This window comes from Bufo gargarizans, chromosome 8 (genome assembly GCF_014858855.1).
Source record: "Bufo gargarizans isolate SCDJY-AF-19 chromosome 8, ASM1485885v1, whole genome shotgun sequence".
NCBI classification, from domain to species: domain Eukaryota; kingdom Metazoa; phylum Chordata; class Amphibia; order Anura; family Bufonidae; genus Bufo; species Bufo gargarizans.
In genome coordinates this window covers 82,016,264-82,034,623 of record NC_058087.1, presented here as the reverse complement: position 1 = coordinate 82,034,623, position 18,360 = coordinate 82,016,264, and the positions used below count along the sequence as shown (strand labels likewise).

The 18,360-nt window shown below is 39.3% G+C and overlaps 1 protein-coding gene across 3 annotated transcripts in view; it reads right to left on the bottom strand.

Annotated features, from left to right (window-relative positions):
• Nucleotides 1–18,360, bottom strand: part of PARD3B (par-3 family cell polarity regulator beta) — a 1,547,452-nt gene that overhangs the window by 909,240 nt on the left and 619,852 nt on the right. For all 3 annotated transcript variants that reach the window (XM_044302617.1, XM_044302618.1, XM_044302619.1), the window contains exons 14-15: nt 3,708–3,804; nt 994–1,061 (exon numbers count right to left, since the gene is read on the bottom strand). In XM_044302617.1, coding sequence (XP_044158552.1) covers nt 994–1,061; nt 3,708–3,804 — 165 coding nt within the window. The remainder of the gene's footprint in view (nt 1–993; nt 1,062–3,707; nt 3,805–18,360) is intronic.

Genomic DNA, 18,360 nt, shown 5'->3' with positions numbered 1-18,360 from the left:
GGGGAACAGTAACTGGGCCTGGAAACTAAAGAAGAAATAGGTCACCTCCTAGACAACCCTAATCCGGGCCCTAACTATCTATCAATATGAATAGACCTTGAAGGTAGGAATATTCATATGCAGTATACCTAGGCCTTTATATCCCTATAAGGCCCTGGAAAAGGTTAGGACCAGAGACAACTCATTTCTTCCCAGATGGACGAATGGAAGACTCTGTTTTAGGCCCAGATACAAACAACAGGGAATATAACAAACACAAAAAAAGTGACACTTAACTTCTGTAGAGACAAACTAGCAGGAGCACCAGAGACAAACTCACACCAGCTCAGCCAAACCCAAATTAAGCTATCTGCCGCATAGTCAGAAGGGTGGGGTCAGACTATAAAGGGTAGAAGTGAGCTGAGCAACAGCTGAGAAAATGGAAGTGGTCATTAACCCTATCAACACTGAATCAAGAGAAATCAAGGAGGCTGTTAGAGTCCTCCACGCTCAGCCAAACTCATTGATTTTCTGACAACAGTCACCTGAGGGACCGTGACAATAAGCCTGTCCAATCAGACCAGTGCAAACTAGCGAAGATGGATGATTATCATCCATCGGCAGTAGCACTGCCTGAAGATGGAGCAATGTAATAACATCCTTAGACTTCTTACCGCACAGACATTTGGCTTTGGCTGAGAAAGCCAAACGTCTGACCGATCCTAGGAATGGAGCGGGAGGCTGAGCATGCGCACTGTCACGTCATTTATTCTCAAGCTCTTGACTATTTCCAGTGGTTCCACAGAGAAGGAATTGAGCGGCAGCGCACATGCCCACCCTTCGGCTCCATCAGGATGGAGGATCAGAACCCCCGTTCTCAGGGGGAGTCCAAGAAATCAAAACCCCACCAATCAGTTACCAATTAGGTTTCCCCTTATCCTGTTGAAAAATCATATAAAACCCAGTTAAGGCTATAAGTTCAGTAATGTCAATAACCAATACAATGGCACTTACCAAGATCCATGCTCTTTGATGTCTTCATATTGTAGGTATCAGGCTGTTGGGAACTTTCCATTCTGGAACTATTCACAAAAAAATATTTTCAATTTTTTCTCTTGAGGAAATTAACAACTTTTTCATAAATACAAACAAAACTTTTTCAATACTCTGCTTTACAAATACTGCTTTGAAGGCTTTACCACAATTCACATATGTTAACCATACCAGGTTTACCTTATTACTGCCCTACTAATGCAATGGTCAAGGTAAGTCCTCTTGATATTGGTCTAATATGTAAATGCTGCTTTCTACAGAACTATTATTTTACTATGCACTCATCTCATTCCAATTGCCTATGCTATTACAGACAAATCCAGACTTCTGGGGTTACAAATGAAGCTGTTAAATATAATTGTATTTATACAGAACTCACAGATAGAGAGAAAAGATGACACTGACACATCTGTGTGTCTTGAAACAATTTCTACAAAATTGCTATAGCATGACAGGCGTTTCTCCAATCATGTTGTTTGGTAAGGAATATCAATTAAGTACATATGAGGATGTCAAAAGGAAAATGAACTTGTGCAGAATATGTCAACAGAGATGTATGCGCTAGTAATCATTCCTTCTGATGAGAACTGTGTTCTAGTTACTACTTATCACTTGTATAGCCTACTGACTAGCTAGTTGTAAGGAAAATCATGCCCATCAAAACTTATAAATCAATCTACACAGCCAGTTCTGTGACATGCTGCTTGTAGATGGGACATGTTTAAAGGGGTTGACTGTCTCCTTGGAAAAAGAGGAGCAGTAATGCTGTAAAATAAAAAAAATAAAAACAATACTTTCCCTTTCAATCCAGTGCAGGCAGCCTCCAGCAGTGTCCCCCACTGGAGCATTTCTTCCTTATTAAAAAGACTTGTGTTTACTATGATGTTCTGCAGACACTAAGGGTTGTATTGTTCAGTTTCTGCAGCAGCTGAGAGGTGTATTGTGTGGTTTCTGCAGCCACTGAGTTGTGTACTGTGAGGTTCTGCAGCAGCTGAGGTTTGCATTGTGTGATTTCTGCAGCAGGTGAGGTGTGTATTGTGAGGTTCTATAGCAGCTGAAGGTGTATTGCAAGGTTCTGCAGGAGTTGTGGTGTGTATTGTGAGGTTCTGTAGCAGCTAAGGGGTGTACTGTGTGGTTTCTGCAGCAGCTGAGGTTTGTACAGTGAGGTTCTATAGCAGCTTAGGGTGTATTGTGAGGTTCTTTAGCAGCTGAGGTGTGTATTATGAGGTTATGTAGCAGCTGAGGTGTGTACTATGTGGTTTCTACAGCAGCTGAGGTGTGTACAGTGAGGTTCTGCAGCAGCTGAGGGGTGTATTGCATGGTTTTTGCAGTAGCTGAGGTGTGTATTATGAGGTTCTGCAGCAGCTGAGGGGTGTACTTTGTGGTTTCTGCAGCAGCTGAGGGGTGTACTGTGCGGTTTCTGCAGCAGCTGAGGGGTGTATAGCGAGGCTCTGCAACAGCTTAAGAGTGTATTGTATGGTTTGTGCAGCAGATGAGGGGTGTATAGCGAGGCTCTACAACAGCTGAGGGGTGTATTGTATGGTTTCTGCAGCAGCTAAGGTGTTTATTGTGAGGTTCTGAAGCAGCTATGAGTAGGCATGAGCAAACAGACCTTCGGATCATAGATCTGAAGTTGATTAATTTAAAGATCTCCATTTTAATGTTGTTTCTGTACAGCATTAAATGCATTGGCTCTATGGAGCCAAAGTTCTTCTCGCCTGAAATAGCAATCTGAATTGGGCTTTGGCATGAGGTACCACCCAGTACCAAAGCCGGGTTCGGATTTCTATTTTAAATTGTTTTTCAATACGCAGATATTAATGAAGTAGGCATTCACTGAAGTCTTGCACGACTTTGGGTGAAATCGACTTTGGCTCCACAGAGCCAATACATTTTAATTAGAGATGAGCAAAGTGACTTTGTTCAAAACTTCGGGTTAATACTGTATGGAGATCAGTCTCCGTACAGTATTAGAATATATGGGCTCCGATGAGCCGAAGTTATTCGCAAACTCGTGTGTGACTTTGTTGAATGACTTTGGCAATTAATTAATCCGAAGATCTATTCACTCGAGCCTAATTATGACGTTCTGCAGCAGTTGAATGTAATGTACTGCAGCAGCTGAGGTCTGTGCCCCATTTCTAATACCTTGTCCCGGCCCTACAGGTATTATATGTAAAATAAATTCAAGTAAGAAAGTAACCATTCGTGCTGCTTTATGTTTTAAAAGAAACACAATTCAATGTGAAATAATATGTTCCTAACAATTTACAGATATCACACAATGCAAATAAATTACAGGGGTTGTACGGGTTCAGAGCTGAACCTGGATGTAACCTCTTCTTTACTCATTTACCACATCTGAGTGGTGCATTGGAGGATTTATTGGTATGATGCTCCCCCTTGCTCTGCATCGCACAGGGCAAGCACTCTTTCTTTACTACCACTGACGTAGCAAGCGGCACATGGGTATGCTAGGTGGAGACTTCCTTTGTCCTGCACTATGCAGGGCAAGGCGGAGCATCAGAGCTAGAAACTCAGACATGGTAAATGAGCTAAGAGGAGCTAACCATTTTAAGTTGATGCACCATTTATTTGACAATAATTATTTTAAGGTCTTTAGAATTAGAAGGCAAACAGGTGAGTTTATCTACTGAGCGCTTTAGTAAACATACCTAAAGTTGGAGTGTATATATATATTCTCCTCTGGATTATGTGCTAAAGGAAGAGGAAAATCTTTCTTCAAAGACCCAGCATCAAATCCGGCAGAACCTGTAAATATTGAGAATGTGTAGTAAAAGAATAGAGTTACTGGGATGAAATATATGCTTATAACCGAGGGCTTTTCTGCTCTTTTGACTTCAAATTTGAAGAAACCTTCAAACCTTCAATAAACTTACAACATACATGACTTTATTTTGTAGGCCACTATAATGTGTTTTAAACCATTTGAAATCAGAAACAAGACAGAAATTAGACTCATCTCAAATTGTTGTATAATGTCAAATGCTTGTGTGCTGTGAATTTCAGATGCTGGATTAGATACTGTAATTTTAATTTTTCAGATATTGTATGAACATTTGCCTCCAATACCCTAACACCTTTTACATTTCTTAAACTTACTATTGTGACATATGTTTCTGTTAATCCTGACTGCTTATTGTCTTCCTTTTCCCTTTCACTGGCAGCTCTGAAAGCAAACATGGCACAGATGGGATTTGGCTTTATATTGTTTGATCATATGGTGAATTCTGCCTTTAAGAACACCCATCGGATATGTGAAAAATGGTCATTGAAATGCAATGTTCTTAAAGCATGTAATTCTTCCGTAAGAAACAACAAACAGAATTTAAAACGCTTTCAGAGGCGGAATGTTCTGTTTGATTTATCCAGAGCACACTGCTATGCGTGTAAATTGAACACAATTTAAATCAGTAGGCTTGTCACTACAAGCAGCTCAGGAAAGATGATATGCTGGAAAGTGAAAAGATACGCTGATAAACCATACACCAAAGCAAATTGATAAATGCAGATTCAAAAGGTACAAAAGCAAAACAACTTTCAGTCTAGTCCAAAACTTAACACAGAGATTGAAGCTCGGAGATGCATAGATATGCAGCACCAAAGCAGAATTTAAAAGCATTACAAGTGCCGTGGGGTCAACATTTTTCTTGACTTCAGAATCAAAACAAATATTTTCAAGACATTTCACTTCCATTTGCAAGTAATGGATTTTTTTGGAGACAGTCCAGTTATATTGGAAGACGTGCAGAGCGTACACAAGCAGTAAAAATAGAAGTAAATGCTATTTCAGGTGTTTCATGTTAGACAAAGCCTACTCCAAATACTATTTTATTGCCATGTCATTAGAGTGCTTTACACCTCGATTTTGTTAAATTGTTAGAGATGTGCAAAAAAAATCTTAATTATATTATAATCAAATAATAAGCAAGGAGAAAAGAACAGTTTAGAAGCATAATCAAATTCTGGAAAGAACTAAAGGTGTTTATTGGCAGTAAAAAATTTATTCCAGTTGTCCAAAATGCTAAAATCATTACATTCTTGAACACGGCAGGGTAGTTTATATGGATTTCCCATGCAGACTTTTGTGTGGATTTTGCGGCATTTCTGCACCAAATCCACACAAAAGACCACATGTAATGTGCAGACTTTGTCACGGCTGTTGATCCAGAGTTGCCACAGATTACACCCTTTGCAGTTTAACCCCTTAAAGATTTGAACTATTTTTTTTTTTTTTTCCTCCCCACTTTTCAGTAGCCATCAATTTTTTTTTCAATTCTATTCACATAACCATTTTGTGCAACAAAATGAATTTTTTTTATAGTACCATTTAATTTACCATGTCTTGAAAAAAAAATATTTGTGGGGTAAAATTGAAAAAAAATTTAAATGCAACGTTCGCTGTGCACTAAAAATGTCCTTATTCTGCAGACCAATATGATTATGGCAATACCAAACTTAAAAAAAAAAAAAAAAAAAAATATATATATATATATATATATATATTAAACTTCAAAAATAAAAAAATGCATCACCATTTTCTGACAGCCATAACTGTTTTTAATATTTTGGTCTGAAGAGCTGTATAAGTGCTTATTTGTTTGCGGAATGAACTTTAGTTTTTATTGGTACCATTTATATTGTATGCATGACTTTCTGATCACTGTTATTCAATTTTTTTGGGGGAAAAAGGTGACATAAAAAATAGGAAAGCAAGTGTTTTTCATTTTTGTTCGTTACAGCATTCACCGCACATAATTTTTTTAAAATATATTTTAATTGTTCCAAAATTTTAGGATGCAGCAATACCTACTGGGCCAGATTTATCATTACTCTGACAGCTCACTCCACTTTCACATATGGCTAAAGTCAGTTTTAGCCAAGTCAGATTTATGATCGGCCGTTTAAGACTGTAATAAATGTGGTATGACGGTAGCAGTTTATCTGTCAGTAAGCAGCTTTACAAAAGTCGCACGTCTTTACGAAAAAGTTGCATGTTCTATTAAAAAGTCTGATAAGATAAGCATGGTCCTCACTGGAGTGAAATTGCGCATTTTTTGCAACTTTTTAAATAGTTGCAATAGTAAATCTGTCTATAAATTAATTTACATAAGAAAACACGCCCACTTTCAGAAAACTGGCGAGCATAGTGCAGAGCAGAGCAAATTTGTGCAAAGTTTTAGCGATTGCGCAAAAGTTTGCAACTTTTTCACTCCATTATTCTGACTTTGGAAAAATAAATAAAGTAAAGTCTCTGTTAGATATACTTGTCTTCTCTAGCACTGCAAATCCGGAGACAATGTGGGAAAAGTCAAATAAGTAAAGTTTTGGAAAAGGATTGCGCTGCAGGAGAAAATTCTTTTGTATAAAAATAAAAATATATAATAAAAAGTTCCTTTGGTAGATCTTCAATCAACGTGGTCACAAGCCAACCTCACAACTTAACACTGGTATGGAAATCTGTTCTGAAATGAAAAAGCGCACTATGGTGTAGCAAGTTCCACAAACTTAGCGCCCCTGCGATTAGATTATACTCACAGGGTATCTTGCGAGTAAATGCGTATATGAATGGATGGTGTCTTCAATAGTAATTTAAGTAACAGAGTACTATTGAAGACACCATCCATTCATATACGCATTTACTTGCAAGATACCCTGTGAGTATAATCTAATCGCAGGGGCGCTAAGTTTGTGGAACTTGCTACACCATAGTGCGCTTTTTCATTTCAGAACAGATTTCCATACCAGTGTTAAGTTGTGAGGTTGGCTTGTGACCACGTTGATTGAAGATCTACCAAAGGAACTTTTTATTATATATTTTTATTTTTATACAAAAGAATTTTCTCCTGCAGCGCAATTATTCTGACTTTAGCTAATGATAAATCTGGCCCAATATGTTTAATCTTTTATTGTTTATATATATTTATATGTAAAATTGGAAACTTTGGTATTGGCATTTTATTTATTTTTTTTAAACTTTTTAAACTTCTAGAACCTGGGATATTTCAATCCTTTCTCCTATTCACCCTAATAGAAATCTATTAGGGTGAATAGCATTTTGACGCCTCAGCAGGCCCCAGGATGCCATGGTAACAAATTGGAGTCCCGCAATTTCAATGACGGGGCTCCAACTGGCACCTCATCGCATTACCGCACATATGCCACAAACACTATTGATCATGGAATCTGAGGGGTTAAATGATGAGGTTCAGCGCGATCACCATTCCCCATCATTGCGGCAGGGTGCCTGGTGTATTTTACAGTTGGCACCTGCTGCGTATGGAGCAGGCTCAGTGTAGCAGCCCGCTCCATACAATTTCAGGTGCATGCTGTACATGTTCGACACTATGCTTTAAAAGGGTAAAAGGGTGAAATCTGCTCACAGGTCAATTTACATGTATAAAACAAACACACTGCGGAAATGAGATTTGTAAAAATCTTTGCTGGTACTGTATTACGCTGCCTATTTTCCACATGAAAAAAAGCTCATAATACGTATTGCATGCATATACCCTTAGTATACCTCTAAAATTCCACACCTGCAGCTGTTCAGGTCTCCACTACATATTTTTACACTGTCACTTTATATATATATATATATATATATATATATATATATATATACATATATATATATATATATATATATATATATATATAAAGTGACAGTATATATATATATATATATATATATATATATATATATGGAAACGGACAGCACATCCAATAGAAAAATTCAAAATGTATTCAACGACAGTGGCACAGTGAGGCGATGTTTCGGCTCAAAACACAGAGCCTTTCTCAAGCATCAAACATAAGTGTGAACATAGCATATAAATAGGTGTACATGATTGAGGGGTGAAGAGGAGACTGTGTGAATCAGGCCTTCATGGTAGAATATCTGCCAGGAAACCACTGCTAAGCACAGGCAACAAGCAGAAGAGACTTGGTGGGCTAAAGAACACAAGGAATGGACATTAGACCAGTGGAAATCTGTGCTTTGGTCTGATGAGTCCAAATTTGAGATCTTTGGTTCCAACCACCGTGTCTTTGTGCGACGCAGAAAAGGTGAATGGATGGACTCCACATGCCTGGTTCCCACCGTGAAGCATGGAGGAGGAGGTGTGATGGTGTGGGGGTGCTTTGCTGGTAACACTGTTGGGGATTTATTCAAAATTGAAGGCATACTGAACCAGCATGGCTACCACAGCATCTTGCAGCGGCATGCTATTCCATCCTGTTTGCGTTTAGTTGGACCATCATTTATTTTTCAACAGGACAATGACCCCAAACACACCTCCAGGCTGTGTAAGGGCTATTTGACCATGAAGGAGAGTGATGGGGTGCTGCGCCAGATGACCTGGCCTCCACAGTCACCGGACCTGAACCCAATCGAGATGGTTTGGGGTGAGCTGGACCACAGAGTGAAGGCAAAAGGGCCAACAAGTGCTAAGCATCTCTGGGAACTCCTTCAAGACTGTTGGAAGACCAGTCCAGGTGACTACCTCTTGAAGCTCATCAAGAGAATGCCAAGAGTGTGCAAAGAACTTAGAATATGACATATTTTCAGTTGTTTCACACTTTTTTGTTATGTATATAATTCCACATGACTATGAAAATTGTAGATTCACACTGAAGGCATCAAAACTATGAATTAACACATGTGGAATTATATACATAACAAAAAAGTGTGAAAAAACTGAAAATATGTCATATTCTAGGTTCTTCAAAGTAGCCACCTTTTGCTTTGATTACTGCTTTGCACACTCTTGACATTCTCTTGATGAGCTTCAAGAGGTAGTCACCTGAAATGGTTTTCACTTCACAGGTGTGCCCTGTCAGGTTTAATAAGTAGGATTTCTTGCCTTATAAATGGGGTTGGGACCATCAGTTGCGCTGTGGAGAAGTCAGGTGGATACACAGCTGATAGTCCTACTGAATAGACTGTTAGAATTTGTATTATGGCAAGAAAAAACAGCTAAGTAAAGAAAAACGAGTGGCCATCATTACTTTAAGAAATGAAGGTCAGTCAGTCTGAAAAATTGGGAAAACTTTGAAAGTGTCCCCAAGTGCAGTCACAAAAACCACCAAGCGCTACAAAGAAACTGGCTCACATGCGGACCGCCCCAGGAAAGGAATACCAAGAGTCACCTCTGCTGCGGAGGATAAGTTAATCCGAGTCACCAGCCTCATAAATCGCAGGTTAACAGCAGCTCAGATTAGAGACCAGGTCAAACTGTGTCCAAACTTTTGGTCTGTACTGTATATATATATATATATATATATATATATATATACATATACATACATACATACACACACACACAGTCACATGACTATGATCTTCCTAATTTCAGTTTCGGCAGCACATAGCTCATGAAGGAAGTCACATGTTGTGAGCTGGCTTAGTGGGCATATAAGGCTGTCTGTGTATCGTAAGTGGTCAAATTGCACCACTGCGAATAAGTGACATAGAAACTGCGGAGAACTATGTGCTACTGATGTGAGAGATGAATGTCGGAAACAATGGTGCATGAGGGTGGACCAACACGCTACAGTGGAGCAGTTCACCACCAAAATGAACCAGTGAACCCTACTACGTATGGGGCTTTAAAGCAGATGGATGGTCAATGCACATCTGCTAACAAAGTTGCATCACCAGAAAAGGCCTACATTTTCACAGAAGTATCGGAATTGGGCCTCCACTGAATGACAAAGAGTTGCCTTCTCTGATGAGTCACGTTTTCTGCTTCATCAAACTGATGGATGTTGGCATGTCAGATGTAAAAACATCAGAGTACAAAGACCCTACAACCATTCCTGGAAGTACACAAGCTGGTGGTGGCAACGTTATGGTCTGGGGAATGCTTATGTGGCATTCTCTGGGTCAGCGGAACCATGTGGAAGGCATTCTCAACCAATTTAGGTATGAATCCATCCTTGCAGATCACGTAACCCATACATTGCTGATTATCTTCCCTGGGGTGGATTGGAACTTCCAACAATGTGACATGTCAGAGAGCTAGAAATGTCTAATATTTGACTTCCAAGTACTATCCTGGTCCCCTAATTCCCAAGAGCATCAAGGGACTACCTAAATCATTGGGTTCACTCTATGGATCCCCCCCCCCCCCCAAAAAGTACCTTTCAGCTGTGGGATGCTTTGCACTCAGCATGGCCCTGGATACCAGTGACAACTTACCAGCCTGTCTAGATGTTGTCCGTGCTGCACATAATAATGTGACTCAACTGTGTGTGTTTTATATATATATATATATATATATATATATATATATATAGTTTGGGGGGGGGGGGATCTGCCGCAACTTATGTTTTTTTAGCATTTTCTATATTGCAGCAATATTTTAAGGAAAAACTACTTTTCACATGAAACTAAACAGGAAAGAATATATAGACAGACTGATCATCTTTTTATGTTCATATACCTTTTGATGAGCAGAGGTTCTGTACAAAACTGCTTTATGTACACCGCAATGAACTATATAAGTTAAAGTAGCAAACAGTCCCATAGCCTTCGTTGGTTCATGGGACCACATCCAATCACTTAAGAGCAGAACAGTCTAGTAATGCTTGCCTTCTGCTACACATCTTTCACATGCATTAGATAAGACAAGAATTCCATTATGTTTTGGTCAATTAGATTACTGACTAAGGCTACTTTCACACCTCCAAAATATTTTATAAAAAAAAGCCTGAAGGGGCGAGTGCCCCTCTGCCTGGCAGACCACAAAAAGTGATCAACACACAGTTTTTGGTTCAAGAAAGAATTATGGCACATTTAGCTTATCAAATCTGCCCACGTTGTGCTACAATTTTTTATATCTAAATTTAATATTAGAGAAGTAGAGCAGCGCTTAGAGGTAGGACCGCTTTTAAAGCCGGTGGGCACACAGGGTTGGTGAGGTTCACCTTGCAATGTCGCTCTGGGAGCATGACACCCTAGACTGTGTAGAGTAAAAATTGTTGAGTGCTGCAAGTATGGGTATGCTAGTCAGGAACAGAGGATGCAGGTGTTGGAACTGGCAGACAGCACAACCAAGGCAATGTTTTCTCCAGATGTGTTGATTAATAACTTTTAATGTTTGTTTCTTTAAGTAAAGCGTTTCTGGGTGGGACCTGCCCCTTAGTCAGATCAAGAGCTTTTGATCTGACGAAGGGGCCAGTCTGTCCCGGAAACGCGTTACTTAAAGAAACAAAGAATAAAAGTTATTAATCACCTAATCTGGAGCCAGCATTGCCTTGGTTGCGACATCTGCCAATTTCAATGCCTGCATCCTCTATATCTAAATGCAATGCATACAAAGTGGGACAAGGCATATAACAGAATGCAGTGAAATGTTAGCATCTAAGGCCAGAGAGATGCACAAAAACTAGTCGCTCAAATCTGCTGGTGTCTATTTGAATAAATGTACTGAAACAGAGGTCCTGAACCAGTGCAACCTCAGGATATGATTGCAGAAAATAGAAGATCTACCGCCAATATTCGTAGTAAATACAAACATTTACATGGTTATGGTCTCAAGATAAAGCATCATGCAAATCTGCGAAAGGCAATAAATCAACAGAGAAGATACTAAGTTTATGTATTTTTATTATTATCTATTTTGTATAACAAAAGGGATTAAGTATGATAACATGCAACCATATGCTCAATTTGGGCTACATAACCTACAAAACTGTGTTCCATCCACCGAGGGTTGAGATGACTATAGCAAAACAAAATTCTCAAACTTTAAGAATTCAGATGCTATAAAAGAAATATGTTGGCCTTGCTGAGAGTATCAGAAGTTGTTAAAAAATGGAAACAAAATTAGTACCATTCTAGAGTATCAAAAAGGAAAAACCTACAGGAAGAGGAAACATGTAACTTCAGAAAAAAATAAGTCCAATATTGGCTTTCAGAAAGGAAGAAAAACCACAAGTATTACATGAAGGACTTGGAGCAAGCAAATATATCAAAGTGTACTGACAGGGACAGACAAAATCGGGACATGAAAAATAATAATTCTTACAAAATCGCACAAATACTGACAGTGTAGCCCTGAGACACTCAACAAAAGGATTCCCATTACATTAACCTAGACATTACAAAGAAGGCAGTCTCACTGACATGGAGTCATATGAGCACTTAGGATAACGTGCACGGTCAGAAATACTTCAATAAAACATCAATGAAGAAGGAAAGAATTTTGAAAAAGCACTTTCACTGAAAAAAATAAAAAGAATATTTAGTGGGAGAGAACTTCTACTATGACTGTTCAAAAACTTCATGCTAAGTGTGTCTGCTCTCACAGCTGCCTCATTGGTAAGATATATATATATATATATATATATATATATCACACACAAAAAGCTATATGTGACAGAAAATCTAAAAGTCTGGATATTTCATGTTCCCATCTACCCAGGAAACAAAACATATGCCCCATTTAGATGAAGCCATATAAAAAGACAATGCTGATATGCAGCCTACTGACATGAAAAAAAAATGTGTTAGTCACCAAACAAGCTAACCACATAAATATTCATTGCTAGATGCATGGAGTTATCTCTGCAAAGATCTATTGCATCAGAGGGGGCACCATGGATGAACCAATATCTCCCAACACTGCTCCCATTTTGCTGGTTCATTGGTTCATGCAGGCCCAGCAATTGTCCAGGAGAATCTATAGCACCGCAGAAAGTCATAGGATCTCTGCCCTGTCATTACCAAAGGCCACTCTATTCCTGTGGCCTACAAGCCAGAAGGACCCCACAAAGGAGGTCAGTATCCAGGCACATGTTGCATGATGAAGTCACTGCTACAGACTACAAGAGGCCTTAGTCCCTCTGCTCACCATAGAATTGGGATTGGATAAGTATATTTATTATTATTTGGGGAAAGAGTGGGAAATTTAGGGCACAAAGAGGGTTAGTAAAAAGTTGGAATTTGTAACAATAACAGCACCAAAACAATTATAACAACCCTTTTTTTTAGCCCGTCACATTAAAAATATCTACCTTCATTTTTTCTAGGGGAAAAAGGGGGAATTACTACTTTTGTATAGGGTGCAAAGGTGGTCATTATTATTTTGTGGGGTACCCTATTACTGTGTAGGGCCCATAAGGGGCATTATTACTGTTAGGATACAAGAGGTGACATTATTACATTGTGAAATACTAATGGGAAATTATTACTTTGTGGTGCATAGTAAGGGGCCCTATCTGTTTGGTACTATTAATTTTGCGGGCACTATTGTTTTCAAAGATGCTGTGTGGCACTTTTTGGAGGGTTAAGTATAACTCTGATACTTATGTCCATGGTACAGTACTTGGGGGCACTATGTAACACAAAAAGCATAGTAACAAGGACAAATAGGACAAAACAGGCACAGAACTGAGGGTAGCAGCAGGGTGAGAAGTTTATGTATATGGGAAAAAGTAAAGAGGGTGCTAGAAGCCAAAGATAGCCATGCAGCGAACTCTGCAGACACAAGTCATGGCTGGAGAAGTCTTCTTGACCGTCTGGTCCAGATGGAAAAGATGTCAAAAGTGAATGACTACAACTTCGAGTCAATGGATTTCACTTACACGGTCTGCAAAGGAAGCATGCAGAACTGATATCTTACCATGTTATGGTCATACAGTGGTAATAAGGGTCTATTAATAGGGGTTTTGTCCAGTAACAGTATGGTACTATTATTGAGTCACTTTGTAGTAGTACTAACAGTAGGCTAGATGGTAATATTTTGGCATTGTATAGTGGGATTTGCATATTGCGTTTTTGATAACTGACAGTACTGTAACCCACCTAAAACATGCACAATTTCATAAACACAAAAATAGTGGGCCCAAATTATCAAAAATAAACTGAGCAAAAATATAAAAGCAACACTTTCGGTTTTGCTCCCATTTTGCATGAGCTGAACTCAAAGATCTGAAACACTTTTTCTATATACACAAAAGACCCATTACTTTCAAATATTGTTCATAAATCTGTCTAAATCTGCATTAGTGAGCACTTCTCCTTTGCAGAAATATTCTACCCCACCTCACAGGTGTGGAATATCAAGGTGCTGATTAGACAACATGAATATTGCACAGGTGTGCACTGGACTTCCCACAATAAAAGTCCACTCTGAAATGTGCAGTCTGGTCACACAGCACAATGCCACATATTGCAATGTTTGAGGGAGCGTGCAACTGGAATGCTGACTGCAGGAACGTCTACCAGGGTGATTGCCCGTGCAATAAATGTTCATTTCTCTACCATAAGCTCTCAGAGAATTGGGCAGTACATCGAACCGGCCTCACAACTGCAGACCACGTGTAACCACACCAGCCCAGGACCTCCACATCCAGCATGTTCACCTCCATGATCGTCTGAGACCAGCCACTCGGACAGCTACAGCAACAATTGGTTTGCATAACCAAAGAATTTCTGCACAAACTGTCAGAAATAGTCTCAGGGAAGCTCATCTGCATGCTTGTCATCCTCATCGGGGTCTGGACCTGACTGTAGTACGTCGTAGTAACCAACTTCAGTGGGCAAATGCTCTCATTCAATGGCGTCTGGCACGTTGGAGAGCAGTTCTGTTAACAGATGAGTCCCGGTTTTCACTGTTCAGGGCAGATAGCGTGTGGCGTTGTGTGGGTGAGCAGTTTGCTGACGTCAACGTTGTGCATGGTGGTGGTGGTGGGGTTATGGTATGGGAAGGTGTAGGTTATGGACAACGAATAGAGGTGCATATTATTGATGGCATTCTGAATGCACAGAGATACCGTGACAAGATCCTGAGGCCCATTGTTGTGCCATTCATCGACGACCATCACCTCATGTTGCAGCATCATAATGCACGGTCCCATATTGCAAGGATCTGTACACAATTCCCGGAAGCTGAAAACATCCCAGTTCTTGCATGACCAGCATACTCACTGGACATGTCACCTATTGAGCATGTTTGGGATACTCTGAATCGGCGTATACGACAGCGTATTCCAATTCCTGCCAATATTCTGCAACTTCGCACAGCTATTGAAGAGGAGTGGACCAACATTCCACAGGCCATAATCAACAACCTGATCTCTATGCGACGGAGATGTGACGCACTGCATGAGGCAAATGGTGGCCACACCAGATACTGACTGGATTTCTGCCCCCCCAGTAATGCACAAACTGTGTAAACTGTGCACACTTCAGAGTGGACTTTTATTGTGGGAAGTCTAAGGCACACCTGTGCAATATTCATGCTCTCTAATCAGCGCCTTGATATGCCACACCTGTGAGGTGGGATGGATTATCTCGGCAAAGGAGAAGTGCTCACTAACACAAATTTAGACAGATTTGTGAACAATATTTGAGAGTAATGGGTATTTTGTGTATGTAGAAAATGTTTCAGATCTTTGAGTTCAGCTCATGCAAAATAGGAGCAAAACCGAAAGCGTTGCGTTTATATTTTTGCTCAGTGTATATTTAGTTAATATATGTAATGGAGAAAAAGAGAACTTTGGAATACAGATACATAGAGAAGCAAGGGGCCAAACCTCCCTGGACAGACATTTCTCCCCGCAAGATTATATTAACAATCTACGGATACAAGCTAATACGCTATGCACACTATGCCTATGTGAGGAATAGTATGTTACCTTGTATCCGGAGAATGTTACTATAATCTTGCTGAGAGACAGGTTTGTCCAGGGAAGTTTGGCCCCTTGCTTCTCTATGCATCTTTATTCCAACTTGCCCTTTTTCTCCATTGTTTAATAGATGCTATTTAACCTCTTGTGGACACAGGGCGTACCTGTACGCCCTGATGTCCGAGTCTTTAAGGACACGGGCTGTACAGAAACGCCCTGTGTATTTCCAATCACCGCTGCGTGGCGGGCGGTCATCGGACCGGGGTGCCTGCTGAAATCATTCAGCAGGCACCCTGTGACAATACCGAGAGGGGTCCTGTAAACCCCCATATCGGTGATCGCTGCAGATTAACCCCTTCTATGCCGCGGCCCGCGCTGACCGCGAGTGTGTTTGTGGTTGAGTGATCGCATCGAGTCCCCGCGCTGCTGTGGTGGGGACCTGATGCGACACAAGGCAGCCCGATGTCATGCAGAGGCTGCCCAATTCCTTGCACGGCATCGGGACCCAACCTTCTACGGGAGCCGAGGAGATCCAGCCTCAGGCTGGGTCTCCTAGGCAACATGTTAGTGCATGACTCAGTGTCATGCACTAACAGGCAATGCATTACAATACAGATGTATTGTAATGCATTGCAGAGGGGATCAGACCCCCAAAAGTTGAAGTCCCAGAGTGGGACAGAGATAAAGTAAAAAAAAAAAAAAAAAGTGTTTTATTAAAAAAATTAAGTTTCAACACCCCTTTCCCCTAATTTTATAATAAAAAATATATAAAAAATAAAAGAAAAACACACACACATATTAGATATTGCCGTCTCCGTAACGGCTGGCTCAAAAAAAAAAAAAAAAGCCATTTTTGTCACCTTACATCACTAAAAGTGCAACACTAAGTGATTAAAAAGGCCTATGCCCCCAAAATAGTACCAATCTAATTGTCACCTCATCCCGCAAAAAATGAGCCCCTACATAGGAAAATCGCCCCCAAAAAACTAATTAAAAAAACCTATGGCTCTCAGACTCATGAGACACTAAAACATGATTTTTGTTTCAAATATTATATTAGTGTAAATTAAAAAGTAGACATATTAGGTATTGCTGGGTCCGTAAAAACCATCTCAATAAAAATGTCACATGACCTAACCCCTCAGGTTAACACTGTATAAAAAGGCCATTTTTTGTCACCTTACATCACAAAAAGTGTAATACCAAGCGATCAAAAAGTCATATGCACCCTAAAATAGTACCAATCATGCAGTCCCTACATAAGACAGTTGCCTAAAAAATAAAATAAAAATGTGGCTTTCAGAATATGGAGACAATTTTTTATTTTATTTTTAAAATGCTTTATTATATAAAACTGAAAGAAACAAAAAAAAAAAACATATTTGGTATTGTCACTTCCGTAACAACCTGCTCTATAAAAAAAGCTCATGATCTAACCTGTCAGAAGAACTTAAATAACAAAAAATAAAAACAGTGCCAAAACAGCTATTTTTGTTACCTTGCCTCAAAAAAGTGTAATATAGAGCAATCAAAAATCATATGTACCCTAAAATAGTACCAACAGAGCTGAAACCTTATACCATACTTTCCATAAACTCACTTTTTTGGAGTTTATACTCTAGGGGTGCATCAGGGGTTCAAATGTGACATGGTAAGTAAAATTATCCCAGTGAAATCTGCCCTCCAAAAAACATATGGTGTTCCCTTCTGTGTGCCCATACAGCAGTTTACGACCACATATGGGTTGTTTCTGTACACTACAGAATCAGGGCAAAAAGTATGGAGTTTAGTTTGGCTGTTAATCCTTTTGTTAGGAAAAGGAAAAGAATGAATAAAATGGAAAATCTGCCAAAAAGTGAAATTCTGAAATTTCATCTATATTTAATTTAATTCTTGTGGAACACCTAAAGGGTTAACAACATTTGTAAACTTAGTTTTTAATACCTTGAGGGGTGTAGTTTCCAAAAAGGGGTCATTTTTGGGTGGTTTCTATTAAGTAAGCCTTACAAAGTGACTTCAGACCTGAACTGGTCCTTAAAAAGTGGGTATTGGAAAATTTTGCTTCCAAACTTCTAAGCCTTGTAACGTCCCCAAAAAATAAAATGGCATTCTCAAAATGATCCAAACATGAAGTAGACATATGGGGAATGTAAATTAATAATTATTTTTGGAGGTATTACTATGTATTATAGAAATTGAGAAATTGAAACGTGGAAATTGGCAGTTTTCAAAATTTTGGGTAAATTTGGTCTTTTTTTAATAGATAAAAATGTAATTTTGACTCCATTTTACCAATGTCATGAAGTACAATATGTGACGAAAAAACAATCTCAGAATGGCCTGGATAAGTAAAAGTGTTTAAAAGTTATTCGCACATAAAGTGACACTGGTCAGATTTGCAAAAAATGGCCCGGTCCTTAAGGTGAAAATTAGCCCGGTCCTTAATGTGTTAAAAAAGTGAATACATTTTTGATAATTTGGGCCCACAGTTTTTGTGTTTAAAACTATAAAAGTATGCAGATATGTAAATTATTTTGTGTGTGTCGTGGAAGCGTGAAATTTCTTGGAGCTTGTGCTCCTGATTGTTTCAAAGCCTAGTAACATCTGTGGAAGAACCAGAGATCAGCACTGAGGCTCTCTGCACATCATCTTCTGACTTAACTAAATGTA